The sequence below is a fragment of the Mobula birostris genome, chromosome 11, assembly GCF_030028105.1.
Source record: "Mobula birostris isolate sMobBir1 chromosome 11, sMobBir1.hap1, whole genome shotgun sequence".
In the NCBI taxonomy this organism is placed as follows: Eukaryota; Metazoa; Chordata; class Chondrichthyes; order Myliobatiformes; family Myliobatidae; genus Mobula; species Mobula birostris.
The window spans coordinates 32,079,484-32,099,822 of record NC_092380.1 but is presented as its reverse complement, the minus strand read 5'-3'; the positions used below and the strand labels follow the sequence as shown (position 1 = coordinate 32,099,822).

The window sequence follows — 20,339 nt, the reverse complement described above, 5'->3', positions numbered from 1 at the left end:
CATGTCACTAAGCTCTCTATCTCCCTCCTGTACTCAGACTCATCACTATTTGAGATACGGCCCACTGCAGTGGAGTCATCTGTAAACTTGTAGATGGGGTTCAAGCAGAACGTGGCCACACAGTCATGAGTGACACAGCAGAGATACAGCCCCTTCAGCCCATCTAGTCTATACTGGCCAAGATCCCCACCCATTTGACCACATTTGGCCTCGATTTCTATTAACAGAGTTCCCAATCTTTTTTATGCCATGGACCAATACCATTAAGCAAGGGGTCCGTGGACCTCGTATTGGGAAGCCGTGCTCTATCCTATCCATCTACCTGTCCAAGTGCCTTTTAAATGTTTTTGATGTACCAGCCTCCACTCGTTCCATTTATGGACCACCCTCGATGTGAAAAAGTTGCCTCTCAGGTTCCTATTAAATCTCTCCCCCTCTCCTTTAACCTGTTCCCTCTGGTTCTTGATTCCCCAACCCTGGGGAAGACTGTACACATTCACTTTACCTCTGCCCCGCTTGGTTTTATACACCCCTATAAGGTCCTCTCAGTCTGCTACACTCCAAAGAATAAAGTGGCAAAGAGTCCGATCTCTTTACAATATCCTCGTAAATCTTCTGTGCACTTAATGGCATCTTTCCTGCAGCTGGACGACTGAAACAGAACATAAAACTCCCAGTGCAGTCTCATCAACATCTCATACAACTGCAACATTACATCCTAACTCCTGTGCTGAGAGCCCTGACTGACTCAAGCCAGAGTGCCAAAATGCCCCGTTTACTTGCAACTCAATTTTCAGGGAGCCATGTAGCCCTACACTGAAACACTCTCGTTAGCTCTGCTTACACCGCAGTCTCTGTACTCACCTCTGTCCGGGTGAAGAAGATTCCCTCAGACTATTTCAGTCTCCTCTCCCTTTCCCTCTAGATTTATCTGCCTCTGATACAGAGGAAAGTTCCCCTCTTAGAATCTTATAAACCTCATTCCGGTCTCCTCCTTCAGCCCCGCCTGCTCCAGGGAGAACAGACCCAGCCTCGCTCATGCCCCGGACAGGGTGCTGGAGTATTCTCTCTGGGGTCTTGTTCACTACCTCATCTACCTGTGCTGGCATCTTTAGGGATCCTTCGACATGTACATCAATGTCTCTCTGTTCCTCAGTCTTCCCACCATCCACGTTGTGTGTCCTATCCTCACGTATTGAGGTGGTCCAAGAACACTGCCACGGCCAGAGACTGCCACTCCACAGTTTCATCTGCTCTTCTGACCTTTGTGTCATGTAGTGAGGGTCTGCTCTCTTGGGATACAGTACATTTCTGTGCTCTCTGAAGGGGAGCTCTCCACCGAAGCCCTTAGCCCCAACTCAGGGCAGTTAAATGTTGGCTGGAACTTCTAAAACTCTGGACTGTGAATGGTGGAACGGGGAGATGATTTGGAAAGCCAGGAAGTAGGCAGAAATAGCTTCAAAATGATTTGGACGAAAGAAGCTAAATTTCTTAACAAAGTCTTTATTTAATATTATAAATAAACAACACTGATTGTAAAATATTAACTCCACTAAAACTATCCCAGGTTAGGTACAAAGATCCCTTTACTCCGTTACACCTTCTCGGGGCGTGGATCAGACACAGAGTGAAGCCTCCCTCTGCATTGTCCCAATACACACTCCCGGGGTCAGACACAGAGTGAATCTCCCTCTGCATTGTCCCATCACACACTCCCAGGGTCAGACACAGAGTGAAGCTCCCTTCACACTGTCCCATCAAACATTCCCGGGGTCAGACACAGAGTGAAGCTCCCTTTGCATTGCCCCAATACACACTCCCAGGGTCAGACACAGAGTGAATCTCCCTCCACACTGTCCCATCACACACTCCCGGGGTCAGACACAGAGTGAATCTCCCTCCACACTGTCCCATCACACACTCCCAGGGTCAGACACAGAGTGAAGCTCCCTCCACATGTTACACCCTCCCAGGGCACGTGTCAGACACAGAGTGAGACTCCCTCTGCACCGTCCCATCAAACATTCCCGGGGTCAGACACAGAGTGAATCTCCCTCCACATCGCCCCATCATACACTCCCAGGGTCAGACACAGAGTGAAGCTCCCTCCACACTGTCCCATCACACATCCTGGGGTCTGACACAGAGTGAAGCTCCCTCCACATCATCATCAGATGCTCCTGAGGTCAGACGCAAAGTGAAGCTCCCTCCACAAGGTCCTATCACACATTCCTGGGGTCAGACACAGTGTGAGGCTCCCGCCACATTATCCTGCCATATGCCCCCAGAGCCAAAAACCAAGTGAAGCTTCCTCGGTCCAGGAGAGGAGAGAGAGGGCAGTTCATGCGATGTCCAGTTCCAGAGGGCTGGAGGGTGGAGGGAGAGGTCAATGTGTCTGGTGCCTTGTTCTAGTGGAGGAAGAGAGAACGTTGTGTCTGACACAGAGCCCTGGGGGGGGGGGCGCGGGGATGGAGAAAATGGTGTGATAGATGTCTGGTCCCAAAAAGGGGAGGAAGAGGATGTTGTGTCCAATGCCTGGTCCCGAAGGGGAAGGAGAGGATGTTGCGTCCAATGCCTGGTGCCAGAAAGTCATCCAGATTATTGAAGTTAATCGGATGCTCAGACAAGTATGTCTGGATGTGTCATCTGATCCTGGAGAGAGCGGAATAGCACTTTTAGCTAGTTCTCAGTCTACAGTGGAATCTAATCTCTTCTCCCGAACAGTGACATCCTCAACGAACGTGGATCTTCACGATGAGGTGTCTCACAAACAAACACACACAGACGAGAGGACAGGAGAGCATTGCAGGAACCTAGAATCAAAGAGTTGGGAACAGACAATTAAGCATCAATAAACCACATCACAGAATCAAACCTCGTCTGAAAGAGCAGAGCGCAAGGGAGGTCAAATATGCGGGGGACAAGGTTCAGGTGACACATAGGCGACCACCGAGACAGTGGTGCTGGGTATGCTGTGGAGGGGGGATGTTATGGTGACGGGTAGGGGTGCAGGGGAGAGTTGTGGATGACAGTGACAGAGAAGGGTGGGAATCATGGAGACGGGGAGGTATGTAGGGGAGGAAGGGGGTCGCAGAGGTGGTAAAGCTGTAGGGGAGATCAGGAGGAGCACAGCTGAGAGGAGACATCATGAAGACTGGGAGGGGCGCAGGAGGAGGACGTCACTGTGAATGGGAGGCGCATAGGGCATAAGGAGGTAGTGGGGGTGGAGGGGGGCAAGAGAGATGGGGAGGCTGTCATGCAGGTGGAGTGAGCGGGACTGGGAGGATGGGGATGGAGTTGGTGTTACATGAATGGGTGAGAGAGGACAAGCAGCTGTTGAATTGCCGGGCTGAATACAACACCAGGGGGCAGTGGTGACTGAGGAAAGTCGGAGAAGTGAGCGGAAGGAGGGGAAGCCGTGCGGGGGGGAGGGAGAGGGTAATAGAGATGGAGACGGGCATATAGGGAGGAGAGGATGACGGAGCGAGGAATGGAGGCAGGGGAGGGAGTGGGAAAGGAGATGGAGATGTGTGCAGGCGTGAGTCAGTGTGTTTATTTGTGTGCATGTCTGTTCCAATCCACTCCCTCCCCTTCACCTCCACTCCATCCCACACCTCCCCTCCCTTCACCTCCATTCCATCCCACACCTCCCCTCCCCTTCACCTCTTCTATTCCATACCTCCCCTCCCCTTCACCTCTTCTATTCCATACCTCCCCTCCCCTTCACCTCCACTCCATTCCATTCCTCCCCTCCCTTCACCTCCACTCCATTCCATTCCTCCCCTCCCTTCACCTCCATTCCATTCCATTCCTCCCTCCCCTTCACCTCCATTCCATTCCTTACCTCCCCTCCCCTTCACCTCCACTCCATTCCATTCCTCCCCTCCCCTTCACCTCCACTCCATCCCACAATTCCCCTCCCCTTCACCTCCATTCCATTCCACTCCTCCCCTCCCCTTCACCTCCATTCCATCCCACACCTCCCTTCCCCTTCACCTCCATTCCATTCCATACCTCCCTCCCCTTCACCTCCACTCCATTCCATTCCTCCCCTCCCTTCACCTCCATTCCATTCCACCCTCCTCTTCACCTCCACTCCATTCCATACCTCCCTCCCCTTCACCTCCATTCCATTCCATTCCTCCCCTCCCCTTCACCTCCATTCCATTCCATTCCTCCCCTCCCCTTCACCTCCATTCCATTCCATACCTCCCCTCCCCTTCACCTCTTCTATTCCATACCTCCCCTCCCCTTCACCTCTTCTATTCCATACCTCCCCTCCCCTTCACCTCCACTCCATTCCATTCCTCCCCTCCCTTCACCTCCATTCCATTCCATTCCTCCCTCCCCTTCACCTCCACTCCATTCCATTCCTCCCACTCCTTCCCCTCCACTCCATTCTATTCCTCCCTCGCATTCTTCTCCACTCCGTTCCTCCCTCCCCTTCACCTCCATTCCATTCCTCCCTCCCCTTTGCCTCCACTCCATTCCATACCTCCCTCTCCTTCACCTCCACTCCATTCCATACCTCCCCTCCCCTTTGCCTCCACTCCATTCCATACCTCCCCTTCCCTTCACCTCCACTCCATCCCATACCTTCCTTCCCCTACATCCCTGCTTCATTCCATTCCTCCATCCTGTTCTCCATACCCCTTCCTCTACCCTTCTTTCCTCACCACCTCCCCCTCGTTCCCTTCAGTCCCTCTCCATTCACCAATCCTGAGCCTCCTCAGTGTTGGAACATCCCATAGCTCCTCGTCTCCACCCAACAACCCCACCCCAGCACCCAGCCCTCACAAAGGGAAAGTTACCCTCAGTCAGAGGCCAACATGTGTTGGTTTGGTGCATCCGCGGTCCCGATCTCCTGGACAGGTTCTGAGGTAGGAAGAGACAGGTCTGAGTTAGAGAAACCTCAGGAAAACACAAGGCAGAGACACTCCATTCAAAACAAGGACCACAGTGGGGAGTAACTCCCTTCAAAACAGGGCTAATGGGTGAAACATTCCCTCTGTAACAGGGTTAATGGGGACAGGCTCCCACTGGAACCAGGGTAATGGTGGAGAGACTCTCTCTGTACTAGGTGTAATAGGAGAGAGACTCTCTCTGTAACAGGGGTAATGGGGGAAAGATTCTCTCTATTACAGGGTATTGGGGGAGTGACTCCCTCTGTAAAAACACAGATTAGATTAAGAAGCTTACAGAAGAGGAACCCTTCAGAGGCAGTGAGCATAATATGACAGACTTCACCCTGCAATTTGAGAGGGAGAAGCTGAAGTCAGATGTATCAGTATTACAGTGGAGTAAAGAGGAGCTGCCTAGGTTGAATGGAAGAGGAGATAGCAGGGATGATGGCAGAACAACAACGGCTGGAGTTTCTGGGGGAAATTCAGAAGGTACGGGTAAGATACATCCCAAAGATGAAGAAATATTCCAATAGAAGGATGAGGCAACCATTGTCGACATGGGAAGTCAAAGACAACATAAAGTACATAATATATCAAAAATTAGTGGAAAGTTAGGAGACTGGGGAGCTTTAAGAAGGCAACTAAAAGTCATAAAAAGAGAACAGATGAAATATGAAGGGAAGCTAGCCAATAATATAAAAGAGGATAGGCATTTTTTTCAGATATATCAAGTTTAAAAGAGAGATGAGAGGGTATATCGGACCACTGGAAAATTACGCTGGAGAGGTAGTAATGAGGAACAAAGAAATGGCAGACGAACTTAGTAACTATTTTGCGCCACTCTTCAATGTGGAAGACACTACTAGTATGTCAGAAATGAGAGAAGGTCAGGTGACAGAAGACAGTGCCATTGCTATTACTAAGGAGAAGGTACTTGGAAGCTGAAAGGTTTGAAGGTAGCTAAGTCACCTGGACCAGATGGACTACACACCAGGGTTCTGAAGGAGGTGGCTGAAGAGATTGTGGAGGTATTAATAATGATTCTTTCAACAATCACAAGATTCTGGAATACTTCCTGAGGACTGGAAAATTGCAAATGACACTCCATCTTTAAGAAAGAAGGAGACAGATAAAAAGGAAATTATAGGCCAGTTAGCCTGACTTCAGTGGTTGGGAAGATGTTGGAATCTATTATTAAGAATGAGGTTTCAGGGTACCTGGAAGCACAGGATAAAATAGGCCAAAGTCAGCATGGTTTTTTCAAGGGCAAATCTTGCCTAACAAATCTGTTGGAATTCTTGGAAGAAATAACAAGTAGACAGACAAAGGAGAACCAGTGGATGTTGGGTACTTGGATTTTCAGAAGGCCATTGGCAAGGTGCCACACATGAGGCTGCTTAGCAAAATAAGATTGCATGATATGACAGGAAAAGTACCAGTAGGAGTCGAAGATTGGCTGACTGGCAGGAGGCAAAGAGTGAGAATAAAGGGGACCTTTTCTGATTGGCTGCCAGTGACTAGTGGTGTTCCATGGGGTTGGTGTTGAGACCACTTCTTTTTAGATTGCATGTCCATGATTTGGATGAAAGAATTGATAGCTTTGTGGCCAGGTATGCAGACGATAGGAAAATAGTTGGAGCAGCAGGTGGTGGCGAGAAAGCTGGGAAGCAACAGGAAGGATGAAGACAGATTGGGAAATGAGCAAAGAAGAAGCGGATGGAATACAGTGTCGGGAAGTGCACGGCCATGCATCTTGGCACAAAGGATAAGAGTGTAGACTATTTTCTAAGTGGGGAGAAAATGCAGAAATTAGGGGTGCTGTGGGACTTGGGAGCCCTCATACAGGATTCCCTAAATAGTAACTTGCAGGTTTAGTCAGCGGTAGGGAAGGCAAATTTTCATTAGTATTCATTTCCAGAGGACTGGAATACAAAAGCTAGGATGTAATGCTGAGGTAAGGCATTGGTCAGAGTACATTTCGAGTTTTGAGAGCAATTTTGGGCCCCTTATCAAAAAAAGGACGTGTTGGCATTGGAGAGGGTCCAGAAGAGATTCACAAGGATGATTCCAGAGATGAAAGGGTTAAAATTTGAAGAGCTTTTGATGGCTCTGGGTCTGTACTCGCTGGAGTTTAGAAGAATGAGGGGAATCTCACTAAAACTTGTTGAATATTGGAAGGTCTGTGGAGAGTGGATGGGGAGAGGATGATTCCTATAGCTGGAGAGTTTAGGATCAGAGAGCACAACCTCAGAATTGAGAGGCGTCCATTTAGAATGGAGATGAGTAAAAATTTCTTTAGCCAGATGATGGTGAATCTGTGGAAGTCAATGGCACAAATGGCTGTGCATTGAGTATATTTAAAATAGCAGTTGATTCATCTGGGCATCAAATGTTACGAGGAGAAGGCAGGAGAATGTTTTTGACAGGGTTGATGGATCAGCCGTGATGGAGTGGCAGAGAGTAATCGATTTGCTGAATGGTAGGATTCTGCTTTCATATCATCTGGTCTTGTGGTAATATGGGGTACCTCTGAAACAGGGGTAAAGGAGCAGACACTCCCTCTGTAATGGGGTAAAGGGGCAGAGACTCTCTGTAATGGGGTAAAGGGGCAGAGACTCTCTGTAACAGGGGTAAAGGGGCAGAGACTCTCTCTGTAACAGGGGTAAAGGGGAGAGACTCTCTGTAACAAGGGTAAAGAGGCAGAGACTCTAACAGGGTAAAGGGGCAGAGACTCTGTAACAGGGTAAAGGGGCAGAGACTCTTTCTGTAACAGGGGTAAAGGGGCAGAGACTCTCTCTGTAACAGGGGTAAAGGGGCAGAGACTCTCTCTGTAACAGGGGTAATGGGGCAGAGACTCTTTCTGTAACAGGGTAAAGGGGCAGAGACTCTCTCTGTAACAGGGGTAATGGGGCAGAGACTCTCTCTGTAACAGGGTAAAGGGGCAGAGACGCTCTCTGTAACAGGGGTAAAGGGGCAGAGACTCTCTCTGTAACAGGGGTAATGGGGCAGAGACTCTCTCTGTAACAGGGGTAATGGGGCAGAGACTCTCTGTAACAGGGTAAAGGGGCAGAGACGCTCTCTGTAACAGGGGTAAAGGGGCAGAGACTCTCTCTGTAACAGGGGTAATGGGGCAGAGACTCTCTCTGTAACAGGGTAAAGGGGCAGAGACTCTCTCTGTAACAGGGGTAAAGGGGCAGAGACTCTCTGTAACAGGGGTAAAGGGGCAGAGACCCTGTGACGGGTTATGGGGGACAGACTCTATGACTGAGTAATGGGGGAGAGACTCTCTTGTAACAGGGGTAATGGGGGAGCCACTCTCTCTGTAACAGGGTAATGTGGGAGACACTCTCTGTGCAAGGGGTAATGTGGGAGAGGTATACTTACTTGCCACTGCTGATGTGTTAAATTCCTTGGATTTGTACCAGGCCAGGCCAATCGGCACAGACACGACAAACACTAATATGATCACTATCCAAATCCATAGCGGCAAATCCAAATTCACTTCTGGCTCTGTTGTTGGGTATGCTGTCAAAAAGGCAGGAGAATTTGGAATGTGAGTGTGGTGTTTCCTCCTCACCACCCCTCCCTCATTGACCAATGTCTCTCAGTCCATTTCTCAGGGGGGGATCTGTACACTGACCGGTGTCTCTCAGCCCCCCTCCCTCAGGGGAGATCTATACACTGACCAATGTCTCTCAGTCCCTCTCTCTCAGGGGGAGATCTGTACACTGACTGGTGTCTCTCAGTTCCTCTCTCTCAGGGGGAGATCTGTACACTGACCGGTATCTCTCAGTCCCTCTCTCTCAGGGGGAGATCTGTACACTGACCAATGTCTCTCAGTCCCTCTCTCTCAGGGGGAGATCTGTACACTGACTGGTGTCTCTCAGTTCCTCTCTCTCAGGGGGAGATCTGTACACTGACCGGTATCTCTCAGTCCCTCTCTCTCAGGGGGAGATCTGTACACTGACCGGTGTCTCTCAGTCCCTCTCTCTCAGAGGGAGATCTGTACACTGATCAGTGTCTCTGTCCCTCTCTCTCAGAGGGAGATCTGTACACTGATCAGTGTCTCTGTCCCCCTCTCTCAGAGGGAGGTCTGTACACTGACCAGTGTCTCAGTCTCACTCTCTCAGTGGGAGATCTGTTATCTGTCCCTCGCTCTCACTTGCTGATCCTTACCTATTTTACACAGGTTGCACTGCGGAGTTTTTGGCTGCGACTTGCATATCTCACATGAAATGCACTGCTGGTTGTCATTGTTCCAGAACTTCCCGTCTTCGCACGCTTTAATAAAAGCAAAGAATACACTCAGTGACCCCCTGCTCAGAGATTTTTGACCAAGTTTACGAGTGCAGAGTTGGCCTTTATTGCAAGTGGATTCAGGTGTACAGGCGAGGAGATATAGTGGAGGCTTTATAAGGCTTTGGTCAAACCTCACTTATATAGTGAGTATTTTTGGGCCCCATGTCTAAGAAAAGATATGCTGGCATTGGAGGTGGTGCAGAGGAGGTTCATTGGAATGAAAGGTTTAACTTGCAAGGAGTTTTAGATATCTCTGGGTCTGTACAATCGAGTTCAGAAGGATGAGAGAGGGTATCTCGTTGAAATCTTCCGGATACTGAAAGATTCAGACAGGATAGACGTGGAGAGGGTGTTTCATCAGTGGAAGAGTCTGGGGTTTGCAGCCTCAGGGTGAAGCGACATCCCCTCAGAAAGGAGACGAGAAGGAATTTCTTATTGATAATGGTATGTTATTGTTATGCATACTGAGATATGTACACTGAAAAATTTGTGTTTTTCGAACAGATCAGATCATTACACAGTGCATTGAGGTAGTACAAGTTAGAACGGTATCAGAATGCAGAATAGGGACGGTACAGTCGCATAGGGTTAGCACAACGCTTTACAGTACCAACGACCCAGGTTCAATTCCCACCGCTGTTTGTGAGGAGTTTGAACATTCTCCTCGTGATCGCGTGGCTTTCCTCCGGGTGCTCTGGTCTCCTCCCACATTCCAAGGGTACAGGCTGGTAGGTGAATTGGTCATTGTAAACTGTCCCGTGATTAGGCTAGGGTTCATTTGGGAGTCACGGGGCAGTGAGGCTCGAAGGGCCAGAGGGTCTATCCCATGCGGGATCTCTAAATAGACAAACAAGCAAAGAAATAAAATAAATAGCTACAGTTACAGAGAAAGTGCAGTGCAGGCAGGCAATAAGGTGCAAGGTCATAAAGAGGCAGATTGTGAGGTTGAGGATCCATCCTATCATACAAGAGTCTGACAGAAAATGTCCTTGAACCAGGTGGGACATGCTCTCAGACTTTTGTACCTTCTAGGAGAGGGGAGAAGGGAGAACTGGGTGGGGTCTTTGATTACACCGGCTGATTTAATGAGGCAGCAAGAAGTGTGGACAGAGTCCATGGAGGGGAGGCTGGTTTCTGTGATGTGCTGAGCTCTCTGTGCTTTCTTGCGGTCACAGGCCAGACAGTTCCAATTTGAGATGCATTCAGGAGGACTGGTGAATTTGTGGAAATTATTGCCACAGAAGACTTTCGGGGCATTGGGTGTATTGACCTTAAGAAATAGGAGCAGGAGTAGGCCATCTGGCCGTTGAAAACAGAGACTGATAAGGCTTTGGTTACTAAGAAAGTTAGTTTCAGGGATAAGGTGGGAGAATGGGACTGGAAAAAACTTAGCTGTGCTGGAATGCTGGGTCAGACTCGATGGGCTGAAAGGCCTAATTCTGCTTCTGTATCTGATGGTTTTCTGGCCTCATGTTGTGTGCCAGGGTCAGAGAGTCGTACAGCATGTTAAAAGGTCCTTCAGCCTATCCTTGTCCATGCTGACCAAGCTAATTCCATTTCCTCTTATCACTTAGGAGTTTGAGAAGATTTGATCTACCACCGACGACTCTAGCAAATTTCTACAGATGTACTTTGGAGAACATTCTGACTGCCTGCATCACTGTGTGGTATGGGAGCTCCAATGCACAGGATTGCAAGAAGTTGCAGATTCACCCAGCTCCATCACAGACACAACCCTCCCACCAGCAAAGACAACTTCACCATGTGATGCCCCAAGAAGGTGACATCCATCATTAAGGACACTCTTCTCATTGCTACCATCAGGGAGGAGGGGCAGGAGTCTGAAGATGCACACTAAGTGATTTAGGAACTGCTTCTTCCCCTCCATCAGATTTCTGAACGGCCCATGATTTACGAGGAAGTTGTTCAGACTTGAGAGTAAGTTAAGAAGAGAAGTTGGAACTTTATTCCTTGGAGTGTAGGAGGCTGGGGGGGCGTGTAGGGGGTAACCGTACAAAGGTATGCACAGCCATAAGTAGCATAGATAGGGTGAATGCAGGCAGTCTTACAACCCCCCAGGGGAGGGGAATCAAGAACCAGAGGACACAGGTTTAAGGTTCAGCCTTGGTTGCCTCATTATAAGGATGCGTAAGCTTTAGGGAGGCTGCAAAGATTTAACAGGATGCTGCTTGGATCAGAGAGCACGTCTTATAAAGGAAAGTTGAGCGAGATAGGACTTTCCTCTTCACAGCAAAGGAAAATGAAAGGTGACCTGGTAGAGGTTCAAAAGATGATATGAGGCATGGACAGAGTGGACAACCAGAGACTTCTTCCCAGAGCACCAGGGCGCATAACTGAGGTGATTAGAGGAACAAATGGAGCAGGAGTTCCCAGCCTGGGGTCCTCAGACCCCTCAGATAAAGGTAGGCGCTTGGGTTTCCCAACCTCGAGTCCACAGACCCCTCGGTTAATGGTAGGGGCCAATGGTATAAGAAAGTTTGGGGAGCCCTGTTATAAAGGGATGTCAGACCAAGTTTTTTTTACAGAAGAGAGTGGTAGGTGTGTGGAATGTGCTGGCAGTAGTGGTGGTAGAGGCAAATACATTAGGGATATTTATGAGACTCTTAGATTGGCACATGGATGAAAGAAAAACGGAGGATTATGTGCGAGGGAAGGGTTAGATTGTGGGCTGAAGGGCCTGTACTGTTCAATGCTCCCTACGTGAGAGGGGAGAGATTTATCAAGGACCTGAAGGACAACTTTTTCACCCAGTGGTTGGTGGGGACATGGCACATGGTGATTGAGCCAGATACTTGGGCAGTCACAGGGATGGGAACAGTTCAGAGGGATACAGGCCAGAGTGGGCAAATGGGAACAGATTAGATTGGTTGGCGTGTTCCATTTGGGCCGTATGACTCTGTGGGTGAGGGGCAGGGGTTTGGGGGTGGAGGGAGAGACTTACTCTTCGGGCAAGCGTCACACCCTGGTGTGTTTGTCTGTTTTTCACAGAGACTGCAGTCCAGGCACTTTGAAAGGTCCTCGTTCCAGAACTGATCGGTGGCACATCCTGAGGAACAGCAGAGGTCAGAGGTCACAGACAGATCAAACCAAGAATCTCCTTCTCCCATCCAACTACTGGGCCTGGACGTCAGACACGCCATCCTCTCCTCCCATGGAACGTTACGTTCGACACACTGCTATCTCCAATCTACAAGGTCATGTATTCTCAGCTCATTATCATAAGATCAAATGTTATTTTCAATTCTGGGCAGATTTCTCTGAATCCGGAAGTCTCAGATACTGAAGCTCCCCAGAACTAAGATGTGCAGAGGTTCTTTTGCTGCAGAAATCAAAGGGATGATTCAGCAGAATATGTGTACCTTTCAATTGCTCTAAATGCTTCTTCGACAATGTGACTGTAAGTGATTCTACCACCTCTGACAGGCAGCACATTCCAGAGATCAGTCACTCTCTGTGTTAAAGCTTCCCCTCAATTCCCCTTTAACTCGCCTCTTACCTTAATTAAACCGTGTGTGTCCAACTACTAAATGTGTAGGTGTGTGTGTCTACATGCCAGAATGTGTGGGTCTGTAAGAGTATGTATCTGTGTGCATCTGTATGTGTGTGTATGAGGGGAGAGAGAGAAGGTACGTGTGTGTGTGTGTGTGTGTGTGTGTGTGTGTCTCTCTCTGTCTCTGTGGGGGTATGTGTGAGAGACGCGTGTGTATGTGCGTGTTTCTGTGTGTATGTGTGTATGAGTGTCTGTGTATCAGACCTGTGTCTCTGTATGTGAGAGATATTTATCTGTCTCTCTCTCTCTGTCTCTCTCTCCCTCCCTCCCTCCCTCTGTGTGATCATGTATGAGAGGTGTGTGCAAGTGTGTACAGGAAGGAGGGACAGTCCCGTGTAGGGTAAGACTCAGGCAGAGCCTAGGAGGGACACTGGGAGGGGGGAGGTGGGATTTTCGGGAAGACCTGAGAGGCAATTTCCAAGCACAGTGAGGAATAGGAGGAGGAAGCGGGAACTTGATTTTATTGCAGATAGCAGCTCCCAACTTGTTCAGCCTAGGTGTGGCATTTCTGGGAAAGGAGGGTTCCCAGAATCTTTTTCCGAAACCGGGGGATAAACAAACCTTTTCACAGGTGTCCGAGAAACAGACGATGCCAGAGAACAACTCTGTGCCCCATCTTTCCCTCAGAGACAAGACTCCCTGTGTAACGGGGTAATGGGGGGTGAGATTCCCTCTGTAACAGGGGTAATGGGAGAGAAACACCCTCTGTAACAGGGGTAATGGGGGAGAGATTCCCTCTGTAACAGGGGTAATGGGAGAGAAACACCTTCTGTAACAGGGGTAATGGGGAGAGACTCCCTGTGTAACGGGGTAATGGGAGAGAGACTCCCTGTGTAACAGGGGTAATGGGAGAGAGATTTCCTCTGTAACAGGGGTAATGGGGGAGAGATTTCCTCTGTAACAGTGGTAATGGGAGAGAGACTCCCTGTGTAACAGGGGTAATGGGAGAGAGATTTCCTCTGTAACAAGGGTAATGGAGGAGAGATTTCCTCTGTAACAGGGGTAATGGGAGAGAGACTCCCCATGTAACAGGGGTAATGGGGAGAGACTCCCTCTGTAACAGGGGTAATGGGGGAGAGATTTCCTCTGTAACAGGGGTAATGGGAGAGAGGCTCACCGTGTAACAGGGGTAATGGGGAGAGACTCCCTGTGTAACAGGGTAATGGGGGAGAGATTTCCTCTGTAACAGAGGTCCCGTGTGGGGAAAAGCTGCCTAATTCAACAGGAGTTCCGGGTAAACAGCCGATGTAATATATGGGCCTCTTTTCATGCTCTTCATCAGTCCGGGGAGTTACGTTCCTCTGACAAAGCATTGTGTCTGCGGCAGGAAGGGCAGATCTGTCTTACCATCGAGTAAGATATGGTCTCACCACAACACTTCTCTGAAATGTGAATATCACAGACGTCAACCTGGCTCTCAGTTACTGCTCTTCCCATCTCAGAAGGCCACGTCCTTTTGCTAAAACTCCATGGCCCTTGATTTCCCTTCTATCTATCAGACTATAGACGGTAAACGGCAGTTTCCTTAACGGCATCAATGTACAGAGGGATCTTGCAGCGCAAGTCCACAGTTCCCTGAAAGTAACTGCACAGGTTGACAAGGGCAGTAAAGAAGGCGTTCGACACGCTTGGCTTTATCAGTCAAGGCACTGATTTCAAGAGATAGGAAATTACGTTGCAGCTTTATGAAACTCTGGTCATGCTAAACCTGGAGTACTACAATGAGTTTTGGTCGCTTCATTACAGGAAGCGTATGGGGGGCCTTGGAGAGGGTGCAGGAGAGGTTCCACCAGGATGTTGCCTGGTGTGAGGAGAGGCCAGATAAACTTTCTCTGGAGTGGCAGAGGCTGAGGTGAACCCTGATAGAGATGTGGAATCTGAGTCTGGTCCATTCTCACTAATAAATGTCATGAACGTTGCTGTTTTATGGCACCAGGTACAGTGCAGAAGATAAAAATTACTACAAGTTACAATTTTTAAAAAATAACGCAAAAGAGAAAGAGCAAGGTTGTGTTCATGGGTTCGGAGACCGTTCAGAAATCTGATAAGATTATGAGAGGTATAGATAGAGTAGACAGCTGGTATCTTTTCTCCCCAGGGTCGGAATGTCTAATACCAGAGGGCATGCATTTAAGGCGAGGGGGGTTCACTTCAAAGGGGAAGTACGGTGCGAGATTTCTTTTACACAGAGAGTGGTGGGAGCCTGGAATGTGCTGCCGGGAGTGGTGGGCTGGCAGATAGAATCGACGTGTATCAGAAGCTCTCAGATCAGCACATGGACGTGCAGGGAACGGAGGGTGTGGACAATGTGTAGGCAGAAGGGATTACTTTAGTTAGGCACTTAATTACTAGTTTAATTAGTTTGGTACAACATCAGTGTTCCTGTGCAGTGCTGTTCTATGTTCCCTTCTCTGTAAGAGTCCAGGCCGCACTCCCAGAGTCACACATCACAGATAAAGGCCCTTCAGCCCAACTCGTCCTGCTGACCACATTCCCAAATCAGCGCATCCCACTGGCATGTGTTTGATCTGTATCTCCCTCAACCTTTCCTATCCATGTACTGCACATGTGTTTTAATTGTAGCCGCCTCTGGCAGCTCGTTCCATATCCCCACTGCCCTCTGTGTGAAAAACCTTCCCCTTTAAATCTTTCCCCTCTCACCTTAAACCTGGGTCCTCCCTTCCGCTGTGACCACACTTCTAATCTTCACTCTTCGTGGTTTAATAAACCTCTGTCAGGTCATTCCCCACCTCCTTCACCCCAAGGAAAATAGTCCCAGCCCTGTCCAGTCTCTCCCTAGAACTCAAGCCCTCCAATCCCGAGAACGTCTTGGTGAATCTTTCTTGCATCCTTCTAGCTTAATCCCACCCTTCCCGGAGCTCTGGAGCTGGGTGACCAGAATGGCACACAGTACTCCAAGTGTGGTTTCGCCAAAGCCCATCGAAGTCGGGGCGTTCAATTATAGCTCTACAGGTGCCCCGACCAATGAAGGCTAGCGTGTCTACCTGTGTCTCCACTTTCTGAGAACCAAATTCACCAAAACCTGGAACATCTCCAGGCCTGGTAGGTGACAAGTAACATTCCCCCCAGACGACGATCAGCCCTGAGCATCTCCAGCAACAGAAAATACCTCACCCACACTGATTCACCCTGTCGATATCCTGGGGGCTTACCACTGACCATAGACTGATCTGGTGTGGCCACATCACCATGTGGATACCAAAGCAGGTCAGAGGCCAAGAGGTGTGCTATCAGAAATATTTATTTATTCAGCGATACAGCGGCAAGTAGGCCCTTCTGGCTTTCTGAGCCGCGCTGCCCCAGAAACCCCAACCACCCTGATTTAATCCAAACCTAATCCGGGGATGATTGACCAACCCAGTACATAGAAACATAGAAAACCTACAGCACAATACAGGCCCTTCGGCCCACAATGCTGTGCTGAATATGTACTTACTTTAGAAATTACCCAGGGTTACCTATAGCCCTCTATTTTTCTAAGCTCCATGTACCTATCCAGGGGCCTCTTACCCTATCGTATCGAAGTACAAAAGGGTAAGAGACCAGGAGAAAACCCACACATTCAAGAAGGAGGACGTATGGAATCTCCTTACAGAGACGCTGGGCTCCGATGTCCTGAGCTATGGTACTCTGGTGTCCTGCAGGAACTGTCCGATTCTCCAGAACCTCTCCCCCATCTACAGGGATCGTCACAGGTGTAATGGGACACTCCTCACTTACCCAGGTGGGGATAGTCCATACACTCCCCATCCACCACATTACCCCTCTCCCATCTACAGGTCAGGACAGACTCGCCACATGTCTGACAGCTCATGAGAAGCATGACACTGACCTTGACACAGCAGACCACTCACTGGGCTCCCCACCCACTGGCGCATTGGCGCAGCAGACTACCGCCTCCAGAACTGGTCCGTACTCAGCCTCTCCCAAATCACTCTCCCCCACCCCCCCCACAACCTGGGAGAACAAGGGTGGCAAAGGCTCAGGGAGCCCCACAGACCCCTTGGGAGTTACTTTGCGAGCACACACCCCATCCAGCAGGGAGATACTTCGCCCTCCCTTCACGGTCACTGGGTCACGAGCCCTGGAATTCCATCCCTGACCACAATGTGGGGTGACCTTCACCCCCTCCCTCCCAGGACAGTGGCTGATCGAGAAAGCAGCTCAAGTGGTAACTGGGGGGCACACCCTGTGTAAAGCCCACATACTTTGAATGAATCATCCCGGAGAGGAAACATTCCAAAGAACGCCTCTAAATAAACATCTCCCCCTTCTCCATCCTGGATGGCTAACCTCATTCCGGTTATAAAATCCTTGGCACCCTCCTTCCATTCAGTCTGTCGAAATCCCCACTGCCACCCAATACCCGCCTCCATTCATTTTGAGGAAACCTCCTCTGCCCGGCAGATTGTTCTTGTCTCTTTCACACCCGAGAGTTTACCAGGGATCTGGTGACTCTTTGCCACTGCCTTCCATGACAAATATATCTGGGCCGGAGACTGGCACAGTTCTTCAGGTCTGATGGATTAAGGGTGCAGAATGGCCTCTGTATTCCAACCATCTTCCAGTGAAGGCCACAGACAAAGTGCTACGTGTATTAACAAACACGGCCCTCTCTTATCATCGTCTCTACCCTCCTTCACCTCCCCTCCATCTGCTGTACTCCACTCGCCACATCCTTGCCTGCTCACTAAGACTGTGTGCATTGGGATCTATGAGGTATGATCCATAAATACAAATCGTTCACAGAGGTTGCAACTCAAAGTCCCAGATTAATCAGTGGTCTGTCTCTCTCTCTGACTCCTCTCCCATCCCCTCTCCCTCTCCCTCTCCCCAATACCTACCCCGCCCCGTCCCCACACCCCTCCCTCCCTCACCCCTTATCTCCCCTCTCCCTCGTTCCCTCAAATGTCTTCGCACTCTCTCCCCTCTCCCTCATTCCCTCAAATGTCTTCGCACTCTCTCCCCACCCCTCTAGCTCTCCCTCACTCACACTCACACACGCTCACACATTTCATCAAGTAGATATATCACTCAGAGTGTGTCTCACACACTGTCTCTCAAAATCACACATACACAGACATAGGCTACCTCCTCACAGACAAACACACGCACAGACAAGCACACAAATAAACACACTGACCCACACCTGCAGTAATATACATATACACACACGCTGGGGGGGGGGGAGGCACATATACTCGGGCAATTTCACAACATTCAGAGACTTGGACAGGCAGACAGACACCAACACAGACACACTGACTTACAGCACACACATCCACAAACACAAAGTGATCTAAGTGCACATAACCCAAACACTTTCTAACTCATTTCTCTCTTCCCTTCCTCACCATCTCTCTCCTCTCCCTCTCCCTCTCTCTCCGTCCATCTCTGCCGTTCCTCCCTCTCTCCCTCCCCAGATCCGAGAGGCAATAGACTGGACGTCCAGCCAAACTCACCCTGCGACGTCTCGCGTTTGGTGCGTGCAACTGGGGCGGCAGACATACACAGGACCAGGCACAGCCCGAGGGTGGCCATCAGCTCCCCCTTCATCGCTCCTTCTCTCCTGTCCATCCGCCGAAGAATCTTTCCGTCACTCCACAGTCTCCTGGTCACTTCTCTTTTTCCACACTCCCTCCTTCTTTCTCTGTCTCAGTCACTCTCTCTCACCCATTTCCCTATATCTGCTTTCCCATCTTTTCTCTCTCCTCTTTCTCCTTCACTCGCTCTCTTCTTCTCCTCTCACACAAACTAACTCCGTCTCTCTATTCTCTCTTTTTCCCACCTCTAACCCTCTCTCTTGTCTCTCTGTCACACACACGTTTGCCCAGTGCCAGAGCTGACTGTTCGGTTTGCCGCTGTCAGACTGCCCTGGTGACTCACAGAGCCGGGTCTGTGTCTCTGATGTCAGGCGGGGAGGAGCCCGCTCCTGTAATACCACAGGCGGGGGGAGGGGGTGGAACTGCTCTCCCACCACCCCGCGTCACGCAGCACGGGGACTTCCTAAAGCACGGCCAGAGATCCCTGCGCTCCACTGTGGGGTCGGGGCAACAGAGACAGACAAACAGACGTGCATACACAAACAGAGACAGAGATACACACACACAGATGTACAGAGAGAGGGGGAGTGAGAGAGAGACAGAGGGGCAGCAAGAGAAATAAAGAGAGAGAGAGGCAGATAGATCCAGAGAGAGTAGGCGGAAAGAGATAGAGAGAGACAGACACAGACACACACACACACACACACACACACACACACACACACACACACACACACACACACATAAAGAGACATACACACACAGAGAGGCACACACACAGGAGAGAGAAGGGGTACACACATACAGAGAGACATAGACAAAGATATGGGCACCCACAACCCTCAATGTGACACTAATACATCCCACACCCCTCATTTCCCTCTTCAGCACATAACTCTCTCAATCCACTGCTGACTCACTTTCCTCTCCTTCTCTCATCTCCCCCTTCCCCTTCCCTTTTCCAACTGTCCCTCTCCCCACTCTCCTCTCCCCCCTCTCCTCCCCTTCCCTCTTCCGTCTCTCCACCTCTTCTCCCCCTCATATCCTCCTCTCTCCCCCCCATGCCCTCCCCCCTCTCCAACATTCTGTTCCCCCCCACTCCCTACCTGGAAATGATATTTCTCTGTAAGTTAATTGTTTCCTGACACCACAGTGTGACTACAGAATTCCTGGAAAACAGAAATAAGGAAACAAAAAAATGCTGAATCCACCAATATCCAGCGGCTGTACCAGACAACAGATTCCTGAACAGATTACTGATGGGACTGGGTGTTGGTATCAGGCTCCTCTCCCCCACAAGCCCCCCCCCCCAACCGAGGCCACTGTCCTCTCCCCTCACCACCACCTCAGGACCACTGTTCCCTCACCCCTCAACCTCCCCCCCACCCCCGGTGTCAGACACATGGTCCTCTATTCCCACCCACCCCCATCTGGGTTCTTCTCCAGATCTGTGGAGCGGGAGGGACGAGGGACGAGGGAGAGAGAAAGAGCAGATTGAGGCAGAGGGGGTCTTGAATGAAAGGGGGATTGGGGGAGAGCGAAGGAGAAATATAGAGAGGGAAGGGAGAATGGAATGCATTGAGCAGAGATGAATGAGGGAAAGCAGAGAGAGGAAGAGGGAGATGGGGAAAGAGCGAAAGGAGAGCGGTGGCAGATGAGAAACAGTAGCAAAGGAAAAGATGAGAGACAGAAGGAGGTATTGAGGGAGAAAGAGGGAGCGGGGTATTGAGAATGGAGGAAGCAAGAGAGTGGAAAGGGAGGGAGGGAGAGGTGGAGGGAGGAAGTGAAGGAGTGGGAAGCCAGAATGCGGGAAGGGAAAGAGTGAAGGAAAGAGGAAGGGAGAGAGAGGTGGGATAGAGGTAGAGAGTGATAGAGGGAGGTAGAGATTGAAGGAGGAAAAGAGTGATCGAGAGAGAGAAGGTGAAGAAGAAAGAAAGTGAGGGGAGGGGGAAAGGCAGAAAAAGGATGACATTGATCTTCTCTCTGCCCATCAACCGTCCT

At 49.9% G+C, this 20,339-nt stretch overlaps 1 protein-coding gene across 1 annotated transcript; it reads right to left on the bottom strand.

Annotated features, from left to right (window-relative positions):
- Positions 1-1,487: 1,487 nt before the first annotated feature.
- LOC140205468 (uncharacterized) lies at positions 1,488-19,047 on the bottom strand. Its single transcript, XM_072273074.1, has 6 exons — positions 18,258-19,047; positions 12,166-12,270; positions 9,081-9,185; positions 8,289-8,429; positions 4,812-4,875; positions 1,488-2,813 (listed from the first exon to the last, which is right to left on the bottom strand). The coding sequence occupies exons 1-5, from the start codon at positions 18,370-18,372 to the stop codon at positions 4,814-4,816; spliced, it is 528 nt and encodes a 175-aa protein (XP_072129175.1). The 5' UTR covers positions 18,373-19,047; the 3' UTR covers positions 1,488-2,813; positions 4,812-4,813.
- Positions 19,048-20,339: the final 1,292 nt, after the last annotated feature.